The sequence below is a fragment of the Thermobia domestica genome, chromosome 7 (assembly GCF_964235325.1).
Source record: "Thermobia domestica chromosome 7, izTheDome1.hap1.1, whole genome shotgun sequence".
Lineage (NCBI taxonomy): Eukaryota > Metazoa > Arthropoda > Insecta > Zygentoma > Lepismatidae > Thermobia > Thermobia domestica.
The window spans coordinates 148,941,520-148,959,582 of NC_137460.1; the positions used below are offsets into that span (position 1 = coordinate 148,941,520).

General features: G+C 35.0%; 2 protein-coding genes across 6 annotated transcripts in view; one reads left to right on the forward strand and one right to left on the reverse strand.

Moving 5' to 3' along the window:
• Positions 1 to 18,063, forward strand: part of LOC145690481 (beta-1,3-galactosyltransferase 5-like) — a 283,017-nt gene that overhangs the window by 67,397 nt on the left and 197,557 nt on the right. The gene's annotated exons all lie outside the window — the stretch shown is intronic.
• LOC145690478 (uncharacterized) lies at positions 56 to 7,526 on the reverse strand. Its single transcript, XM_081765393.1, has 2 exons — positions 7,373 to 7,526; positions 56 to 2,582 (listed from the first exon to the last, which is right to left on the reverse strand). Exon 2 carries the CDS (start codon positions 2,569 to 2,571, stop codon positions 589 to 591), a length of 1,983 nt encoding a protein of 660 aa, XP_081621519.1. The 5' UTR covers positions 2,572 to 2,582; positions 7,373 to 7,526; the 3' UTR covers positions 56 to 588.

Genomic DNA, 18,063 nt, shown 5'->3' on the forward strand with positions numbered 1-18,063 from the left:
CGTAAGCACAAAGATCGAATCATCACATGAGTTTAGGTCGACACGTGGACGCACGTGGAGACCTATCATACATACTTTGAAACTGGACTTAGTAATCCATGCTCTCACTGCGTGATGTACACGCGCGTACATTATCATACTTCCTTGAAAAAGAAACCATTACAAAAGAGAGTATTTTGAAAGTACATACACTATCATCACATATGTGTGACCCTTCAGTGACCCTACATCCTGTTCTTGGCTGGCACATTATCAATAGCTTAAAGAATAAAGATTCGTCTTTTATACAATATTAACATTGACTTCAAAAATAATATAACAATTATAAAATACACTAACTTATAATCGAACCCCGAACCTTTATATACACTATATACAGTGACATTCCAGGTAAGTACTGCTAAGAGGGGAGGTGCATCGAAGGTGATAAACAAAATAAGAAAAAGAAAAGAAAAAAAATAACAGTAAATATATGTTCATACAACACCTCCCTCCTTTTTTGAATTTTCATATCAAATTGCGAATTTGGTTGCGAATTTGGATACTGAAAATTCACAGTCTGATATGAAACATTAAAAAGATTTTTTTTTACCTTTCCTTACGTAGATTAGGACTTTTCTTAGGGGGAACAGCTACCTGTAACTCATCTGTAATCTCAGTAACTTGCTCAGCAATTCTTGACATGACTACAGGCTCAGTGGTATCTTGTTTTTGATTTATTTTGGTAATAATAAAAGGTTTAATACATATTTGTTTACAACAGCTATCATCATCAAAATACCTTTTGAAAAAGCGAAAACATTTACATCGGTAACAACAACAAAATATTAATATTAGAGCTATCAGAACTGTACCAAAATATGAAAACCAAGAGAGATGAGTTACCTTTTCAGAATGAAGTAGTTTCCATTGTTCATCATCTATTTTCTTTTCTACTTCCTGAATTTTATGGCTTGCTACCTTTAAGTCACTAACCGAATTAATTACATGCTGAATAGGTAGGTTAATTTGCATATCTTCCAGGTATATATGAGAATTTAATATTTCACAACAATTATCAGTAAGATTTAATTTCGGAGTAAAGTCTTTACCTGTAACATTGGTTTCAAACCACATTTGTGTTTGGAGAATCGCCTTCAAACCATAAGCTTTACAATTATTATCTAGATGAATAATACCTGAATTTGTTAAAATTAAATCATAAGGTTCAAATCCATTACATAATATTGTCATTTTCTCTTCCTGTGGAGCAGCAAAAATCCACTCATTATTATTTAAGGTTACGAATATACAATGATCAATTTGTATCACATGTTTATTACAATCCATGGGAACATAATGAACATATTGTAATAATTTCATTTCGCACTCTTGATTTATATGGCTAGACAAGATAGGAAACGTTTGTTTACACAAAAACCAATCTTGTTTAAGAATCTTACATTTATTGAACTCAATTTCAGTCATTTTTGCGTAATATTGCTTAATTGAATCAACTAAAAGGTAAGGTTTTTCAGGTTGAATAAAAACAAATTTGTTTGTTGTATTCTTTATTTTAGTGGGGAAGGGAGTTAACTTATATACTAGATAACGAATGGAATCTGTCAAAGGGAGACGAATTACATAGGCTAATATTCCATTATTGATAAACAAATCTAAATTAATTATTTTCAATAACAAGTAACTATTCCTAGTACTTGTCCCAATTGGTAAAGATAACGCACTATGGAGGTCACTTTGACTAGCCTTCCAATGTTGGATTATTTGATAAGGAGTGATTATGTGAGGCTGTAATACACCTTTCTGTGCATTTAAAATTGCTTGCAAAACAATTTCATACTGATCCTTTAAATCTCTTAAATACCTTTCAACTTTTGCGATATGTTCATTTATTGTATACTTTAAATTTAAATCCAAAAATGCTTCATTTAAATGTCTCTCTCTTTTTGATATCTCTTTACTTATATGCTCTAAACCTTGACTCAAAATATTTTCGTTAGTCTCTACTGTGTGAAGAGTGTTATTAATACCTTGTAGGGTAGATTTAACAATAGTCATCTGCTCTTTACTCAATTTCAAGAATTCTAATTGTTCTTTTTCTAGTTTATTGATTTTTTGAGTGTAATAATTGGCATCTTCATCGTCTAAGGTGCCAAATAGAAATTTAGCAAGGTGACCAATACCATCTATTAACCCTCGTTTTCTTCTACTTTCTTGCGAAGAAATTTTTGTTACTTCTTTTATTATTTCCTTAACTTCTTTGATATCAGATACCTTAGTCAAAACTTGATTTACGAACACTGTAGCACAACTTGTTTTATTTGATTTCACCACTGAGTGTCTACACAGGTTTTGTGTCCTATCTACGTAAGTTTCCAAATTACGAAAGCTTATATCTAGCTTAGTTAAGTTAACGTAAGAGACCAATTGCCAGTAAGTATTATATAACTGAACCTCTCCTAAAGAGTCATAATAAATACCTGCCGTATTTTCAAATTTCTTTATGCGTGCTCCAAGCTCTAGACTACTACATATAAGAGAAACCAGTAGAATAGCTTTAAGTCCTATCATTTTGAACAATCCTGTAAATATAGAAACGTTATTTTACTTTCCTTACTTTTTTTTTACATGAAGAATTTGAGTTACTTAATAATACATGTTTAATCTATTGGCACGCACAGTCATCTCTTGTTTGTCAACCTTTAAGGTACAATTTACACCTTTTGTTCGAATTATATCGTATGGTCCGCGCCACAGACTGTCAAGTTTCTTTGATCTGCCGCGGCGGACTGACTCATCATATAATAACACTTTATCTCCTTTCTGAAAAATGCATTCGTTTTCGTTTCTGTCATAATATTCTTTACTTTTCTCCTTTTTGTCAATGAGGTTTGCTCTAGCTAATCCGTGCATCTCCTGCAATTTGTGTTTCAACTGTTTTACATAGTCATCGTAATTGTATACAACTTCAGAGGGTTTTCTTTGTAATACACCTGGTACATTTACAGGTTTCCCGAATAACAGTTCGAAGGGAGTGTATTGAGTGGAACTATGAGGAGTGGTATTATAACAGAAAGTAGCATATGATGCTAATTCGTCCCAATTATTCTGATTTTCTGCCACATAACATCGCAAGAAAAATTTTAAAGACTGATGGAATTTTTCTATACCACCATTCGATGCCGGATGGTATGGGGTAGTATGCAGTTTTTCTATTTGTAACAATTTACAAATACGCGTGAAGACATCGCTTAAGAAATTACTTCCGCAATCAGACAATATACTATGTGGAATGCCAAATTTTAGCACTACATTCTCGACAAAGGCTTTGCTGATTGTATCAGCATCTTGAGAAGGGATGGGAATTGCAATAACAAATTTTGAAAGGTTATCTTGTACAGTCAATAAATATTTGTTTCTGTGTTCTAAAGTTTCTGGAAGAGGCCCGACTAAATCTAACGAGACCTTTTCAAAAACTGTACTGGGCGTGTCAGTTATTACCATCTTCATTTTTACCTTTTGTTGTGTGTTCCTATTCTTTTGACATATTTCACACCCTTTTATGTAATCTTCAACATCTTCCTTCATTTTTGGCCATTCTTTAATGTCAATATTATTTAAAGAAAGGTACTTTCTAATCTTTTCATAACACCTATTCATTCCTATATGTCCACCTAGAATTTGAGTATGAAACTCTTCTAAAATTTTGTTTTTCGTTTCTAAGTCTAAAGCTTCAGCTTTTTCTTTCTGTTGTGAATCATAATTTGATACCCTATCTTCTTCTTCAATAACATCTAAAGAATACATTCGTGACAAGGCGTCAGAATTTGTATTTAAGCTTCCTTTCTTATACACAATTTCGTATTGATATTCCTCTAAAAGTATTCTCCATTTTAAAAGTCTAGATGTCGGATTTTGTACTCTAAAAACTCACGTTAGTGGCTTGCAATCTGTGACAAAAGTTACTTTTGTTCCGTAAATGTATGGTCTAAAAACTTTGCTAGCCCACACTAGAGCCGCCAGTTCCCGTTCTGTGGCTGAATACGATCTCTCTGCTTTATTGAAAACTCTACTAGCATATGCAATTGGAAGATCTTTGTTTATTTCACTATGTGAGAGAATAGCTCCGCAGGCAAATGCCGAAGCATCCGATGTGATTATAAAAGACTTTTTAAAATCAGGATACTGCAAAATTGGAGGAGTTGTCAATTTCTCTTTAAGAGAATCAAATGCAACTTGTTGTTTGACTCCCCAAGAAAACTAGACGTTTTCTTTTAATAAGGACGTTAAGGGTAAAGCAATTTTACTGTAGTCTTTTAGAAATTTCCTATAATATCCAGTAAGTCCTAGAAATCCCTTAATTTGTTTCTTATTCTGAGGAACAGGAAAGTTCTGAACTTTCTCCACTAATCTTGGATCTGGTTTTACTCCGTTAGGTGTAATGACATGTCCTAAGTATGTTAATTCTGGCTTCAAAAATTCAGTCTTATCTACACTTAACTGCAGGTTGCTTTTGCGAAATCTTTGCAAAATCTCACGTAATCTACTATTATGCTCTTCTAAAGAACTAGAGAAGACCACTAAATCATCCAGGTAGATGAAACAACTCGTACCTGTCAGCCCTGCTAACACTGTATTCATCAATCTTTGAAAAGTGGCCGGTGCTGTCGCCAGACCGAAAGCAAGTCGCTTGAATTGATAATGATTTTCAGGTGTACTGAACGCAGTTATAGGTCTATCCTTTTCCCTAATATAGCATTGATGGTACCCACTATGGAGATCTAAACTGGAAAAGTAACGCGCATTGGCTAAATTACTCAAAATGTCGTCTATGTTAGGTAACGGAAAGGACGAATGGACACATAAATCATTGACAGATCGATAATCGACTATTAGTCTATATTTCTGTTTTCCTGATGCATCGAGTTTCTTTGGAATAAGGAAAATAGAACTGTTCCAAGGAGAAGTTGAAACTTCTATAATATCTTGTTTTAACAACTCTTCTATTTGTCTATTTAATTCTTCCTTATGACATTCTGGCACTCGGTAATTCTTTTTGTTAACAATTTTGCCTACATGTTTAGGATCAATAATAATTTCATGTTCAAGAACATTTGTAGCAGTTAGTTTGTCTCCTGGTAGAAAGAAAACATCATTGAATTCATCACAAAGTTCAAGTATACTTTCTTTTTCTTTGGGTGGTAAATGACCTAGCCTTAAAAGCTTATGAAGTAATTTTAAACGTTCAGTTAAACTTTCTGAATTTGACTTTTGTGGGACCCTGTCTTTTTCGCACTGAATATTTAAAACATGGTTTTCTTCTAATTTCTCTAAGTCTATCGGATCTAAAGTTATATTCTCTACTGAAGAATTCACATTTAACACACTAGCTATACATTTATTTTCTTTCGCTACTGTCAAACAAGAAGAAAGAAAAACACCCGGTTTAATCTCTCGTTTTTCTACAATTCCAATTCCTGTGCTGTTTGTGGGAACAAAAACTAACTTCTCGCATCGAGCTGGAATACTATATGTCAACGGTAGTATAAGCTTATCGCTGCCCTTAAGGTCAAGTTTCTGGCATGCATGTGTTGACAAGGGAGGAGGAGGGGGAGGATGGAATTCTAACAAACAATTTTTTTGTTTCAAAAAATCACGACCAAGAATGTGTCTGCCTTCTGATAAGCATCCTTCAGAAATAACATGAAATTTATGTGAGAATTCTACTCCTTTTATCACTAACGTTAGATAAATAGTACCTAGTGACCTAGTTTTAACATTGTTTAATCCTTTCAATGTCACAGTTTGTGTTGTATCAATATTCTTTCTAAAACTGCATGGAAGTGCATGGATTTGCCAAAGACTTAAGTCACTGCCTGTATCTAAGAGAAAAGTTGCATCAACATGCAATTCTTTAATGAATGCCGTAATAGTACCTTCTTCTTGATTTGTTACTATGCAACCCTTCGTGTTATCTGAGATGCAAACAGGTTGCTCATTTACATCCATTTGCGGTTTCCCTGACCATTACAACTTGAGCACATCTGACTACTGCAGGCTTTTACTTCATTAAAATGCAGAGAACTTTGTTCTTTATCACAAATTCTCTCATTTCCACTAGTATTTACCCTACTAGTATTTACCTTACTAGCAACATGCAAACAATTGCTATAACCTTCCGTGCCTCGCGCGGCGCTCTCGGAAAAATTACAATTAACCCCTCCTGTGCCTCTCGCGGCGATCTCAGGAGAATTACCATTAACACATCCTGTGCCTCTCGCGGCGATCTCAGGACAAATTTCACAAACGTGTACCGTTTTCATAAACTGATTAGAAGAATTTCCTCTTTCCTTTCTTTTCTGTAATTTGCATTGAGCTTTGGTGTGACCAGGCTTATGGCATAGGTAACATACTAATTCTTTCTTTTGAGCTTTCTTACTATTTACATTTGGAAAGGGGAGAGAAGTGTGGGAAGTGATCTGTGTTTCTTCTTCTAGAGCGAGTTCGATAATATATCCTAAGGATGTATCATCATCGCTTTTGGATCTTACAATCATCTGAATTCTGTCATTTGTTAGCCCCTGAATAAAACTTGCTTTAGCTAAAATTTCAACAAGTGCTATGGCTCCTGGCAATTTAGATGCATCTATAACACGAGCAACGCCTTCGCGTAATTGACTTTGAAGAGTGTCTACTTTACTTGCCCATGATGCAATTGAATCAGATTTGGTTTGTCTAGCACTAAAAAGCTGGCAAGCATAAAAATCAATAGTTCGTCTAATGGAATAATTTTCTATTAATATTTGTTTAACAGCTTCCCACGTAGTAGTGGTTTTTCTAACTAATAATTTAGATCTAGCATCCCCAGTTATTTTTGCTTTAACAAATTTCAAAAGGGTAGTATGTTTAGCCGGGTCAACCAATTCAAAAGCAGCATCTACATTAGACAGAAATTCTTCTAATGCTTCTCTTCTTCCCGAAAATGGTACCGAAATTAACTTTAGTGCTTCCGAAACACTGCAATACTCCTGTATCAGAAGAATCAGCACTACCGCTGGTAGCCATTGGCAATTAGTACTTACGTTAAACTATACAATTTAAATTTACAAAAATTTTGTTAGCGACAATACCTTTCTTACACCTGTTTTGCTAAGTATTCCCAAGATTAAACGAATGAAATATTTTAATCCTTCCCTAGAGGAACGGTGAATACTAAAGCCTTCTATCCTAGACTGTTCTTGTCTTGATTTTACGTTATTCACTTCACAAGTAAACAACAACCGCGGTGACCAAAGAACAAATCTTTTCTATCTCCAGGTGTAACACTTTCAAATTTTGGAAGTTCAAACAAGCAATGAAAATTGTAACCAACCTTGAATTTCCTGTGATGGGGGGTGCTGCTGGCGTCGATCCTGGTACTTTCCTGATGTTGGTTTAAAGATGAGGCCTCTGGATTTCCACAAGATCTCGGCTTGGAATGTTGCTCAACTGGGACCAGCCACACTTGAGAATGGTACTGCTCACTGGATCTCTGGAACTGGATGCAATAACACTGGAACACTGGAACGTTGGTTGTGTACGCCGAGGTATCCGCTACACCTTGTACAGGCAAGCTTCTTGCACTCACAGTAAAAAAGGTGTTGTCGACGAAGTGCAGTCTGTATCTGGACGTAACGATATTTTAAAACGTATCAGCTTCGTGTCGAAGAACGAACTCTGACTACAATGATGAATGTTCAACTTGGTAACTGTGGAACGTGCACTGGAATCGAACTTCGAGTACGTCGGTTGAGATCCTGCCCAGCTGCCACCACTTTATTTTCCTGTTGTATGATTGACGTTTGCGTCTCGCGCAGGTTCTTCTTTTTCTTCAAATAAAATAGGATCTCTCTTTGGTAGGCGTGATAAGTTTATTGAAGTTAATAAGAAAAATAAAAGTTACAAGTTCCACTACAAACGATTACAAATGCCACTGAATGTTCTTTTAGCAAAATTATTAAAGTTCCACCTTAGATATAAAATAGAATCACAAAATTCGAAGATATACTAGAATATACGATGTATTAAGTAGACTAAAATACAAGATGTTATAAAACAAATTACTGTGACGAATCAAGATACTTGTTATAATCCAAGATATAATAATCCTAGATACAGTAATCCTAGATACAGACCGCAAAGAGTTTAATAGCAATATCGACGTGCTTTCCCGGAATGTGCCGAGCCTTGTATAGCAACTAGTATATAAAACTATCGTAAGCACAAAGATCGAATCATCACATGAGTTTAGGTCGACACGTGGACGCACGTGGAGACCTATCATACATACTTTGAAACTGGACTTAGTAATCCATGCTCTCACTGCGTGATGTACACGCGCGTACATTATCATACTTCCTTGAAAAAGAAACCATTACAAAAGAGAGTATTTTGAAAGTACATACACTATCATCACATATGTGTGACCCTTCAGTGACCCTACATCCTGTTCTTGGCTGGCACATTATCAATAGCTTAAAGAATAAAGATTCGTCTTTTATACAATATTAACATTGACTTCAAAAATAATATAACAATTATAAAATACACTAACTTATAATCGAACCCCGAACCTTTATATACACTATATACAGTGACATTCCAGGTAAGTACTGCTAAGAGGGGAGGTGCATCGAAGGTGATAAACAAAATAAGAAAAAGAAAAGAAAAAAAATAACAGTAAATATATGTTCATACAACAGGGGTTAATATAATTCTCCGGGCATTTGTTTCATGGCCAAATGATAATGAAAAACGAAGGATAACCATTTCTCCAGTCTAAGATGAATCTTTATAGTTTGGAGTGTTTTGCTCAATGAACACCATATATCACTGACATTACAATTACTTGTGCGTGTAATATATTTGCTTATTACATGCTGCATGCAAGAAGAAAGAAAACACTGATCATATAGTAAGTTTGGGTGATTCCGGACAGTCGCTAAATCCGGACATCATAAGCTTACGATAATACTGTTTTTCTCATGTGTAATGTGGAGACTTGTGATACCTATTTGAAGCGCCGTACCTTCCTATAGTTCAGTGCTGAGTAGGAAGTATAAAGAGAGTTATACGTAGTTTTGACAGTGGGGGGAAAGAAGAAGAAACAGGAAAGTTCATGCACGTTTTTTTGACCTGATGTAACTTTTTAGTGGAATATGTTAAGGTTTTACACAGATGTGGTTGTCAGCAAATGGTTAAGTAAGACATATATCGAAGCGAAGACCCTGCTTTACTCGTTGCATATTGGAAGAATTCTATTACTTTGAGAGTGCCTGCTCAACGCGTGCTCAAGTGTACAGTGCTCAAAACGGGCGAATCCGGATGTTTAGGGAAGGGTGCTTTCGGATTACGTTAAGCTGAATCCGGAAATGTGATTACTGAACTAAGAGGATTCAAAACACTCTCTCCTCTCTCGCTTTTCACGTTCATGAGTGTGAAATAGTACGTGAGGTCTATTGCTTATATCTAGCGTCTACTCATTTTTGCCATAAATTGACTCCGAAGAATCACCAGAAAAAGCTATAAAATTATCTTAGGATCTACAAACACAACTAAATTACAAAATGCTAATCATAAGGTGCTCAAAAATTCTACGCTTCTGAATAGCTACATCACCTGGTATATTCCCTTTTGATGTGCAAGAAGTTCGGGAACAAATTTCTTTTGTCGAATGAACATGATCCACCAGTAGCTGTAAACAATTCCTCTTCTGTGTCATCAGACTCATCCTCAAACATGTCTCAATCGCCTTCAGAGTTCGAAGCTAAAGAGTTCATATCTTTTCCTGCTGTTGCTTCTTCCAAACCCATATCCCAAAGGCCAGGTGTTGCTAAAAGATTAAGTGTCACGAATTGCAGTTTGTTTCAAACTGTTTCCTCAAACACACTCGAAGGTTTGGATGAAAACAACTGTGGATTTTGTGGGAAGAATTATTATGCACCATCATGAAGCAAATACGATTCCTGGGTGTGTTGTACTGTGTGTAAGACCTGGTTCCATGAAAGATGTGTGGCAGGTGATAAGGAACTGCATTTTATCTGTGGATGATGTGTCTCAACTGGCAGACGTCATTAACGCAGAAATAAATAAATAAATAAAATAAATGCTAGTCTCAGTACACACATACTATACATTTTACTAATAATCTAGTTGTTACTTGCAAAAAATAGCAGTACAATGTAGTTCTATTGGAAACAAATATGATTACTATGTTTAATGATTAAACGCTATAGTGGTAGTTACACTACTGTGCATTTAGCTTACAATTTCAAAAGTAAAGAAATTAGTATAGAAATTGCTATGTTTGTAATTTGTACTGTATTTATATTCTGTACTTACCATGTTAGAATGTTAGTGTAGTAAGGTAGTAAGCTAGAATATACCTACCATGTACATATCTTCCTGTAAAGTTCAGTGTCCGGATTCACCTACCACTACCAACCTACTGTCCGGATTCACCCTTCCAAATTTGCAAATCAAAGATTTCGTCAACTTTCAGATAACTATTTTTTTTATTTCTAAACATGCCATTCCAGGAAAACTATTTCAGTTGTACATGCATACCAACATATCATTAAATAATATGACGAAGTATTGGCTATTTTGTTTAGCGTCCGGATTCATCCAAACTTATCCTACATGAATTTGAAACTAAAGTTGGCTCAAATCTTGCAAACGGTGCAAGATATTAGAAACATAATCGAAAAAAAATCTCCCCTTCATGATACCCCTTGCCGATTATTTTTTTTTAATCAAGACATCCTTCGCCTGTATATGTAAAGGGACATGTACAAATGTTGTAAGGAATGACAAGGATATTCATGTTTATATGTGAACGATGCGCTGCGTAGAGAGCACAGGTTCAGCTAGTCATTAATTTTTTTTAAAAAAAAGGTTGGGAAACACTGGTGACAAGCGTCTTGGTTCAGTAAGAGTTATGAAAGAAACTTTAAAGGAGCTGAAGTAAGCAATTTTAATAAACATAATGAAATATTGGCTAAAGTAAACATGGCAAAGAGCACATTTGGTCAATTTTCTAAAGTTAATGCATTTTTTTTACAAACTATTTTTAAATTAACATCATTCGTAATATTCAGCAAGTTAGATTGATTACATTTCAGTAACAAAATCGATATCGGTTCACACGAAATGATCTTAACGCTACCAGCCGAAAAACTTTGTACATCCACACGTACCTTGTGCATTTATATATATATATATATATATATATATATATATATATATATATATATATATATATATATATATATATATATATATATATATATAACTAATTTAGAGCAAATTTTTGTAGTACTTGAAGTGGATGCTAAACGTTCTGCATTCTTCTATTACCGGATGACGTTTTCATTTTTCCATATTTTCAGTGCCCGTATTTTATTTCTTTATGTGAAAAATGTTCATATTTGCATTTATTGTAAATGTGTGTATGCTTATATGTATCTAGAAAAAAGCAGAATTTATTCAAGAAATAAAAGTACTGCCATATTCATTTTCAGGCTATGCTCGGTGGTTTGGGAGGGGGGAATGGGCGACAATAATAGAATAGCTAGGAAAAACAAGAGAACACTGTTTTGATGTGGAGTGGTTGGGAAGAGCAGAAAAGCTAAATCCGAGTAATAGTGTCTTTTTTTTTGTAAATGTATCTCTGCGCTTCTAGTTTTCTCGTGCATTTTGTCATTTTCATGGCTGTTATATATTGTTTTTCCTCTGTCGCATTTTCTTTTTTTTCTTTTTTTTTTTTTTTTGGACAGTTCCAGTGCAGTGTAATTGGAGGAAGCGGCAGCCATTTTCCTATGAATGAGTTCCTCCATAGCGTATCCTTGTTAAAACACTGTTTACGTCTTGCGCGTGACAAAGCTTTCTCTCTCTCATGCATTTATATGAATGTATGTGTTAAACTAAGTCGGGTGCGCGTGTGTAAGTGGTCGAAATTTAATTCCACTTCTTTTCTTCTATTTTGCAAATCTTCGCCACACCACATATACAGGAAACAGTGTTACTGTTTCACTGATATTTCAGGGGCGTCATTTTGCCTTCAAGGGAGTCAATAAATATATATACATACATTATATATATATACATACATTATAACGTGAAATTATACTTGTATCTGAGGTCCTTGTTCCCACCCCTAAGCAAACTGAAAGGACACCTCTGTGGTATTTACATGCCTTTAATAACAGCCGCCTTTGGGTTATGCGGCTGTCCTTGCACATAAGATCACGGACATGGAGAACATGTACGTACTAACCGTATGCGAATGAAATTTGGAAAATATGTACCGTAGGGCGTCTAGAATATTTCGGGTTATAGTGTGTTCACTCATAAGAGTGCAGTTCGGTAAGTGTCTTTGTAAAGTTCCCATGCTGAATTTTACAACGGTATCCTTTCCTCCTTCCATCCCTCTTTTTGACCGCATTTGCGTGGTTACAATGTATTAGCACCCACTATGTTAAATAGCAATCTTCTAATCACTAGCTGAAAGGAAAGCGTTTGCAACTGTGGCAACTAAGACTTAGGCTATTTGAGAAAGCGTTACCCCCTGTAGCGAACGCGGCCAAGGTGGCTGTTCAGTAATTTTACTTTCACTAGAGTTGTAAATCATATTGTGAGCCAGTCAGGGTTTCCGGTCTTTTTGCCAGGTCCAGGTCTATACTAGCAGTTCCAATACTCTGCACAAACCATCTTGCAAGCAGCTGTTTCTTGCTACAATCCCTTTGCTGGCAACATGTCTTTCCTTTTTTTCCCTTCCTTTTGAAATCTTTTAAACAGCAGGCGGTCTATTGTTCCGAAATGCACCAAATACGCTCGAGCTGACGTTTTCTCCGCGTTTTTATTGCTTTCGTGTTTGTGATTAGCCATCTACATTTAAATACATGGTCAGCGTATTCCAAGCGTACGCATGAGCAATAAATACGCTTTGCGATCGCCTCAAATAGCCGGGTACTAAGACTCTTCGTGGAGGTGACAAGCGACTGTGAGTTGTTTGAAATGAGGGTTCTGATTGGGCATTTAGTTATCGGAGGTGTTTTCCACAGGTTCCCGCGGATGATGACTCATTTATGGCACGAGCCACCATACACAGAAAGCGACATCCTTTATATACTGCACTTCGGGTGAAGAAACAAACTGTACCTTTCGTGCAAATAACCGAGCTTGAGGCCCCAACAGCGGCTTTACAAATCGAAAAAGATTATATATATAACCGGGAGATTTTTCCCGAATCTGACACATGTATTATTCGAAATCGTTTTTCATTATGAAGATAATGGTGTAAGAGCAGAAGCGTCTTAAAGTGTTATTATTATTATTATTATTAGTAGTAGTAGTAGTAGTAATTATTAAGTAGCATGAACGTCACTGTTAGGATTAATCAAATAAATTGAATTCATATAAACAATATGTAAATAAAATCTCTTCCAGCAGAATAAAACTATCAATTACATCAAATCAACAAAGAGCGTCATACTATTTTTGCACCACAAAAATTAACTTTCTCCAAAATCGCACACCTGATTTACCTGAAGTATATCATTTTGTATAGTTTAGTGTGATATATCGGTTGAAAAATTTCTTGCTTTTGGGCAATTTACTCTACGACCTATGGAACCTTGAGATTCAATGCTACATTCACATAAAAGCAGCTCTTCATTGACTTCTTGGTCTTAGCCAATTGGACTCAGTTTCCTCTTTGTATTCCTATTTCTTATGGATTCATGTAATATTGTCCTCCCATCTGCGCCTATGTCTTTCTTCCATTCTGACTATATACCTATCCACCTGAGCCTCCTAGACTTAATTACCCTAACAATTAAGCTAAGCATTTTTTTAATGGTGAAACCTATACTGAAAGAATGAATTTTAAACACACAGAGTGTTCTAGAAAACGTTCATTTCATCCTTGATTGTGCCTTCAGTGGCTTTTCAATATTTTTCGTCTGTTTCCATATTAATATTTCATAAAACAGTCGTGACATTAACTGGAAGGAAGGATGAACTCTTCAGTTTTATACTTCTGGTATATGGCAGTCATATACTGTTCATGGTCTACGTAACAACATACCTTCGTCAATAATTCACTGCTGTTCCAGGGAAATAATTTTGTTTTGCAACCTAATAAAACACTAAAACTAAAGTGCACATTTACTTACAAATGCACATGTTATGAGGCTTCTCCAAAGAAAGGAGCACATACTGCTCACAAAGTTCATTAAATTTTGGAAATTTTAAATTAACGTCTGTTTCTTCTTGAAACACTGAAAAGCTTATTTTGTTATTCCATCTCTCTCTTTTGGATTTTTTTTCGTGTAATTATCTCTTACAGATTTTCTCTTCCTCCTGGTGCTTGGCGAACCATAATAATCCCAGCATGATTGATATAAACAATCTGTAAATTAAATCGTAATATTTAAATGCTAACGCCTAGCCACAATAGAATACCGCTTGTTGTGAGATAAGCGAAGTTGACGACTGTTACTCATCAAACGGTGTTGGTATTACGGCCTCCACCCGACATCGTGAGAACAATTGGGGAGCTACCTGAAAGGATAAAGTAGCGAACTGCCGTCTTAGATCGCCATCATTAATGGCGAAGAGAGCCAGTGTGCTGACCAAACTTCAACCCAAAAGCACAAGTGCAACAAGCTGCTTGGTAGGCCCTGGTGCCTTAAGAGCTGTTGCAAAATTTAGAAAGTGGTATATAGTGAATATCTTGATATCGTAACGTCTGAATTTTCCCGTAATTCATATTGCCAACAGTTGTAATACGTAGTAAAGGAGCTTGCGTATCTCCCACCATTTGATATTCAATAAGATCAGTATACACAAAAATTTGAAAAGGATATCCAATATCTAAATATGGTTGTTTAAATCCCTGTTTTTGAATTACGAGATCATTTTCTTCCCCATGAAATCTTAGTTGTATAGCCAAAGTAGGTGAAGGTGTTATGAATTCAAGTTTGGTTCAGAAGTAACATGAATAATATTGGAAGCGTTAAATCGTATAAATTCTGGAACTTTATTTAATTCTTTCAGTATGTGTTCAATGTTTGTATAATATCCAGGAGTAATCTTACTTTTCATAATTTCATGACCTTCTAATTTGTACCAAACAATATTTTCATCTTCGGTGACATTCTGACATGTTAAAGGAATATGTATTTCACTTAATCCGACACACCAATCCGTATCTGTTAAACGTACAGTATTTTTCAAATTATTAATGAAATGGGTTGGGCTATTTTTAGGATAAACGTCTGTACTGGCATTTGAAACCAGTGTAATGTAGAAGATGTCATCAATGCTTTCACAAATCATTTTCGTTTAAAGTGAAGTGTCAAGTTCGAAGTTCCAAAACGAAATGGTAAGTTTATTCCGTGTTCATCTTTTACGTTTACTTCTATCGTATCAGAATATTTTTTCGACTTTCACGTACTGCGGGTTATGAAATATAATATTTTTGATATGTCCATACTGCTTGTAAAATATTTTAATGTTACGAAGTAAAAGTCCAATTTCTTCTTGTTTAACAATATCTACACATACGTTAACTTCTGTTGGAATATTATAATCAAGGTTACAGGGATACTTTCCCTGAGGTGTCAGGGATTGTTCCCTATTTTGATTTTTATATACGCTACTGAATTATAAAAATTTGAATTTTCATTCATAAGACAGAGTATATGTACCTTTTGTACTGTACAGAGTAAGACAGAGTAAACCTTTTGTTGTCTAGAATACAACGGTCACGTGACCGGAAGGAATGTTGAATATACACTTGATTCTTAAAATAATTATATTTTATTATACGTACCTTCTCGGGAATTAGTTTTAAGATTGATTTAATGGATGCATAATATCCCTCCGTTACTTTAACAGGATATCGAATATATTCATCATCAATAAACGTATCGATTGTAATTTGTTCACCCGGACCAACATTATAAAAACCACGGTATATTAATTTGTGTTAAGCCCACAACCCACTCTCCGCCCGTTAAATCTATGGCTCGTGCAAGTTTTACTCGAAATGAGGATGTATTATCAAAAAGAGTACCACTTGCATTGGAGGGTAACGTCACGTAAAATCCGCGTTTCAATGACGAATTCATTATGCGGACTGAATACTAGATACTCGAATCTACGAATTCATACTTTCTGGGTAGCCTAACCATTTCACGAAAACCCACCCCTTCTTACGTTGAAGAACTTTTTCAACTAAATAGGTCTTGTTTGAGCGTAGAAATATTTTTTGTGATTCTTCAGCATAAAATATTCCTTTAATTTCATCACGATTCCAGTCTTTTAATTTATAAGTTACAGGATTTGATTCCATACACTTATCAGAGAAATATTTCTCGAGACCAATTCGGCAAATAACTTTTTTCAAGTTTATGTTTATATTTAGTAATGCGAACGTAATCTCCTGCTTCAAATTTACACGTTAATTTCTTTTTATTTACAGTCTCCGTACAGCGTATTCCACACTTGATTAATATTTGAATCATTTACTTCTGCGGGTGCCATTTTAATAGTTGAATGATAACTATGATTACAATTGTGTACAATTTGATCTAACACATCAATGTACCGATACGTATTTTTTGTAGTAAAATAACGATATATTTTGCTTTTAATGCTACGAAACACTCTTTTTACTAACGCACATTTCATTTCCGAATGTGCACTATAATGATCGATTCCAAAATCTTTAAACACTTTATTTACATGGCGATTATAAAATTCCGACCCTAAATCAGTTTGAACGTGAACCAGTGATGGCAGTTGGTTTAAAATTGAAGTTATTGCATTAGCTATTTCAGGCTCTTTCTTTGTTTTCACAGGAATGCAATACAAGTACGGCGAAAAATGTCAGTTGCACATAAAATATAGCGATATCCATCATTATACTTTGCAATATTTTGAATGTCCGCCAAATCGCATGGGACCACTAACATAATATTGTTTCCGTGGAAATGTTTTTCATATTGGGGCATGCAGTGTATATGCATTTTATGATGCTAACCATTCTTTAATTTTCTCTCGGGATAATTTTGTTTTACGTTCTAATATACTAATACTGGATAAAGATGCAGGATCTGAATACTTGTAATAGATTTTTGATAATTTTGTCATTTTTATTTAATTTTATATTCTTTCCAATACCGAAATACGTTAGCTGCAATTGCGGGAGATACTGCAGTCGAAGAAGAATGACGTTTTCGAATTTTACTGCCAGCCACTTTCGGTGTTGCAAAAGCAGGTGAAGGCGGTTCTGGTGTACGTGAACTAATAAATTCCCGAGGAACGTTAATATCATCCAATAACGTTTTAAGCGACTGTAATCATACTGGTTGTGTTGAATATTTCCGTGTACGAACACCATCATTCACTAAATCGATAATATTGGAACCGGGATTGATATTTCCATCGATAGTCACTGTACCTGTTTGACCCCCGAGATTTTCTGTGAATTAATGAGTTAAGTTAAATCCGTTTTCCTTCGAAGTGTTTTTGGTACTGATTGTAATATATCGGGAACAAGAGTTATAATACCGCTATCTGTTTGACTACTTGCATTTTCTGAGTCAACAATTGGTAAGGCAATAGGATTTTCCGGTGTGGGACCCGATTTATAATGTAAATATTGATGTAATACTTGCTGATACAATTTCCATTTTTGTTTTTATTCAAATCTGTACGTTGTAAGATATCAGTCATATATTTATCTAGTTTTGATTGATGTGCTTCATGCATCTTTAAATTAGATTGTATTCTATGAAGTGCATTTTCCGGAACTAATAGCATTTTACATAATTCCGACAGTTCTAAAAATTGTTGAGGCTAAAGCACCAACGTGTGGCCCGAGAATTAATGGAAGTAATGCACCACATTTCTGTAGTAATAATTTCTTTTTCTTTTTAAGAGAAAGTTTTGAGGAGAGAGCACGTAAGATCACGTCTACGTCTACGGAGTTTTTGCTTCTGGTGATTAATAATA

Coding starts and splice junctions, on each gene's coding strand:
- LOC145690478 (XM_081765393.1), bottom strand. CDS start 2,571: ATGATAGGACTTAAAGCTATTCTACTGGTTTCTCTTATATGTAGTAGT.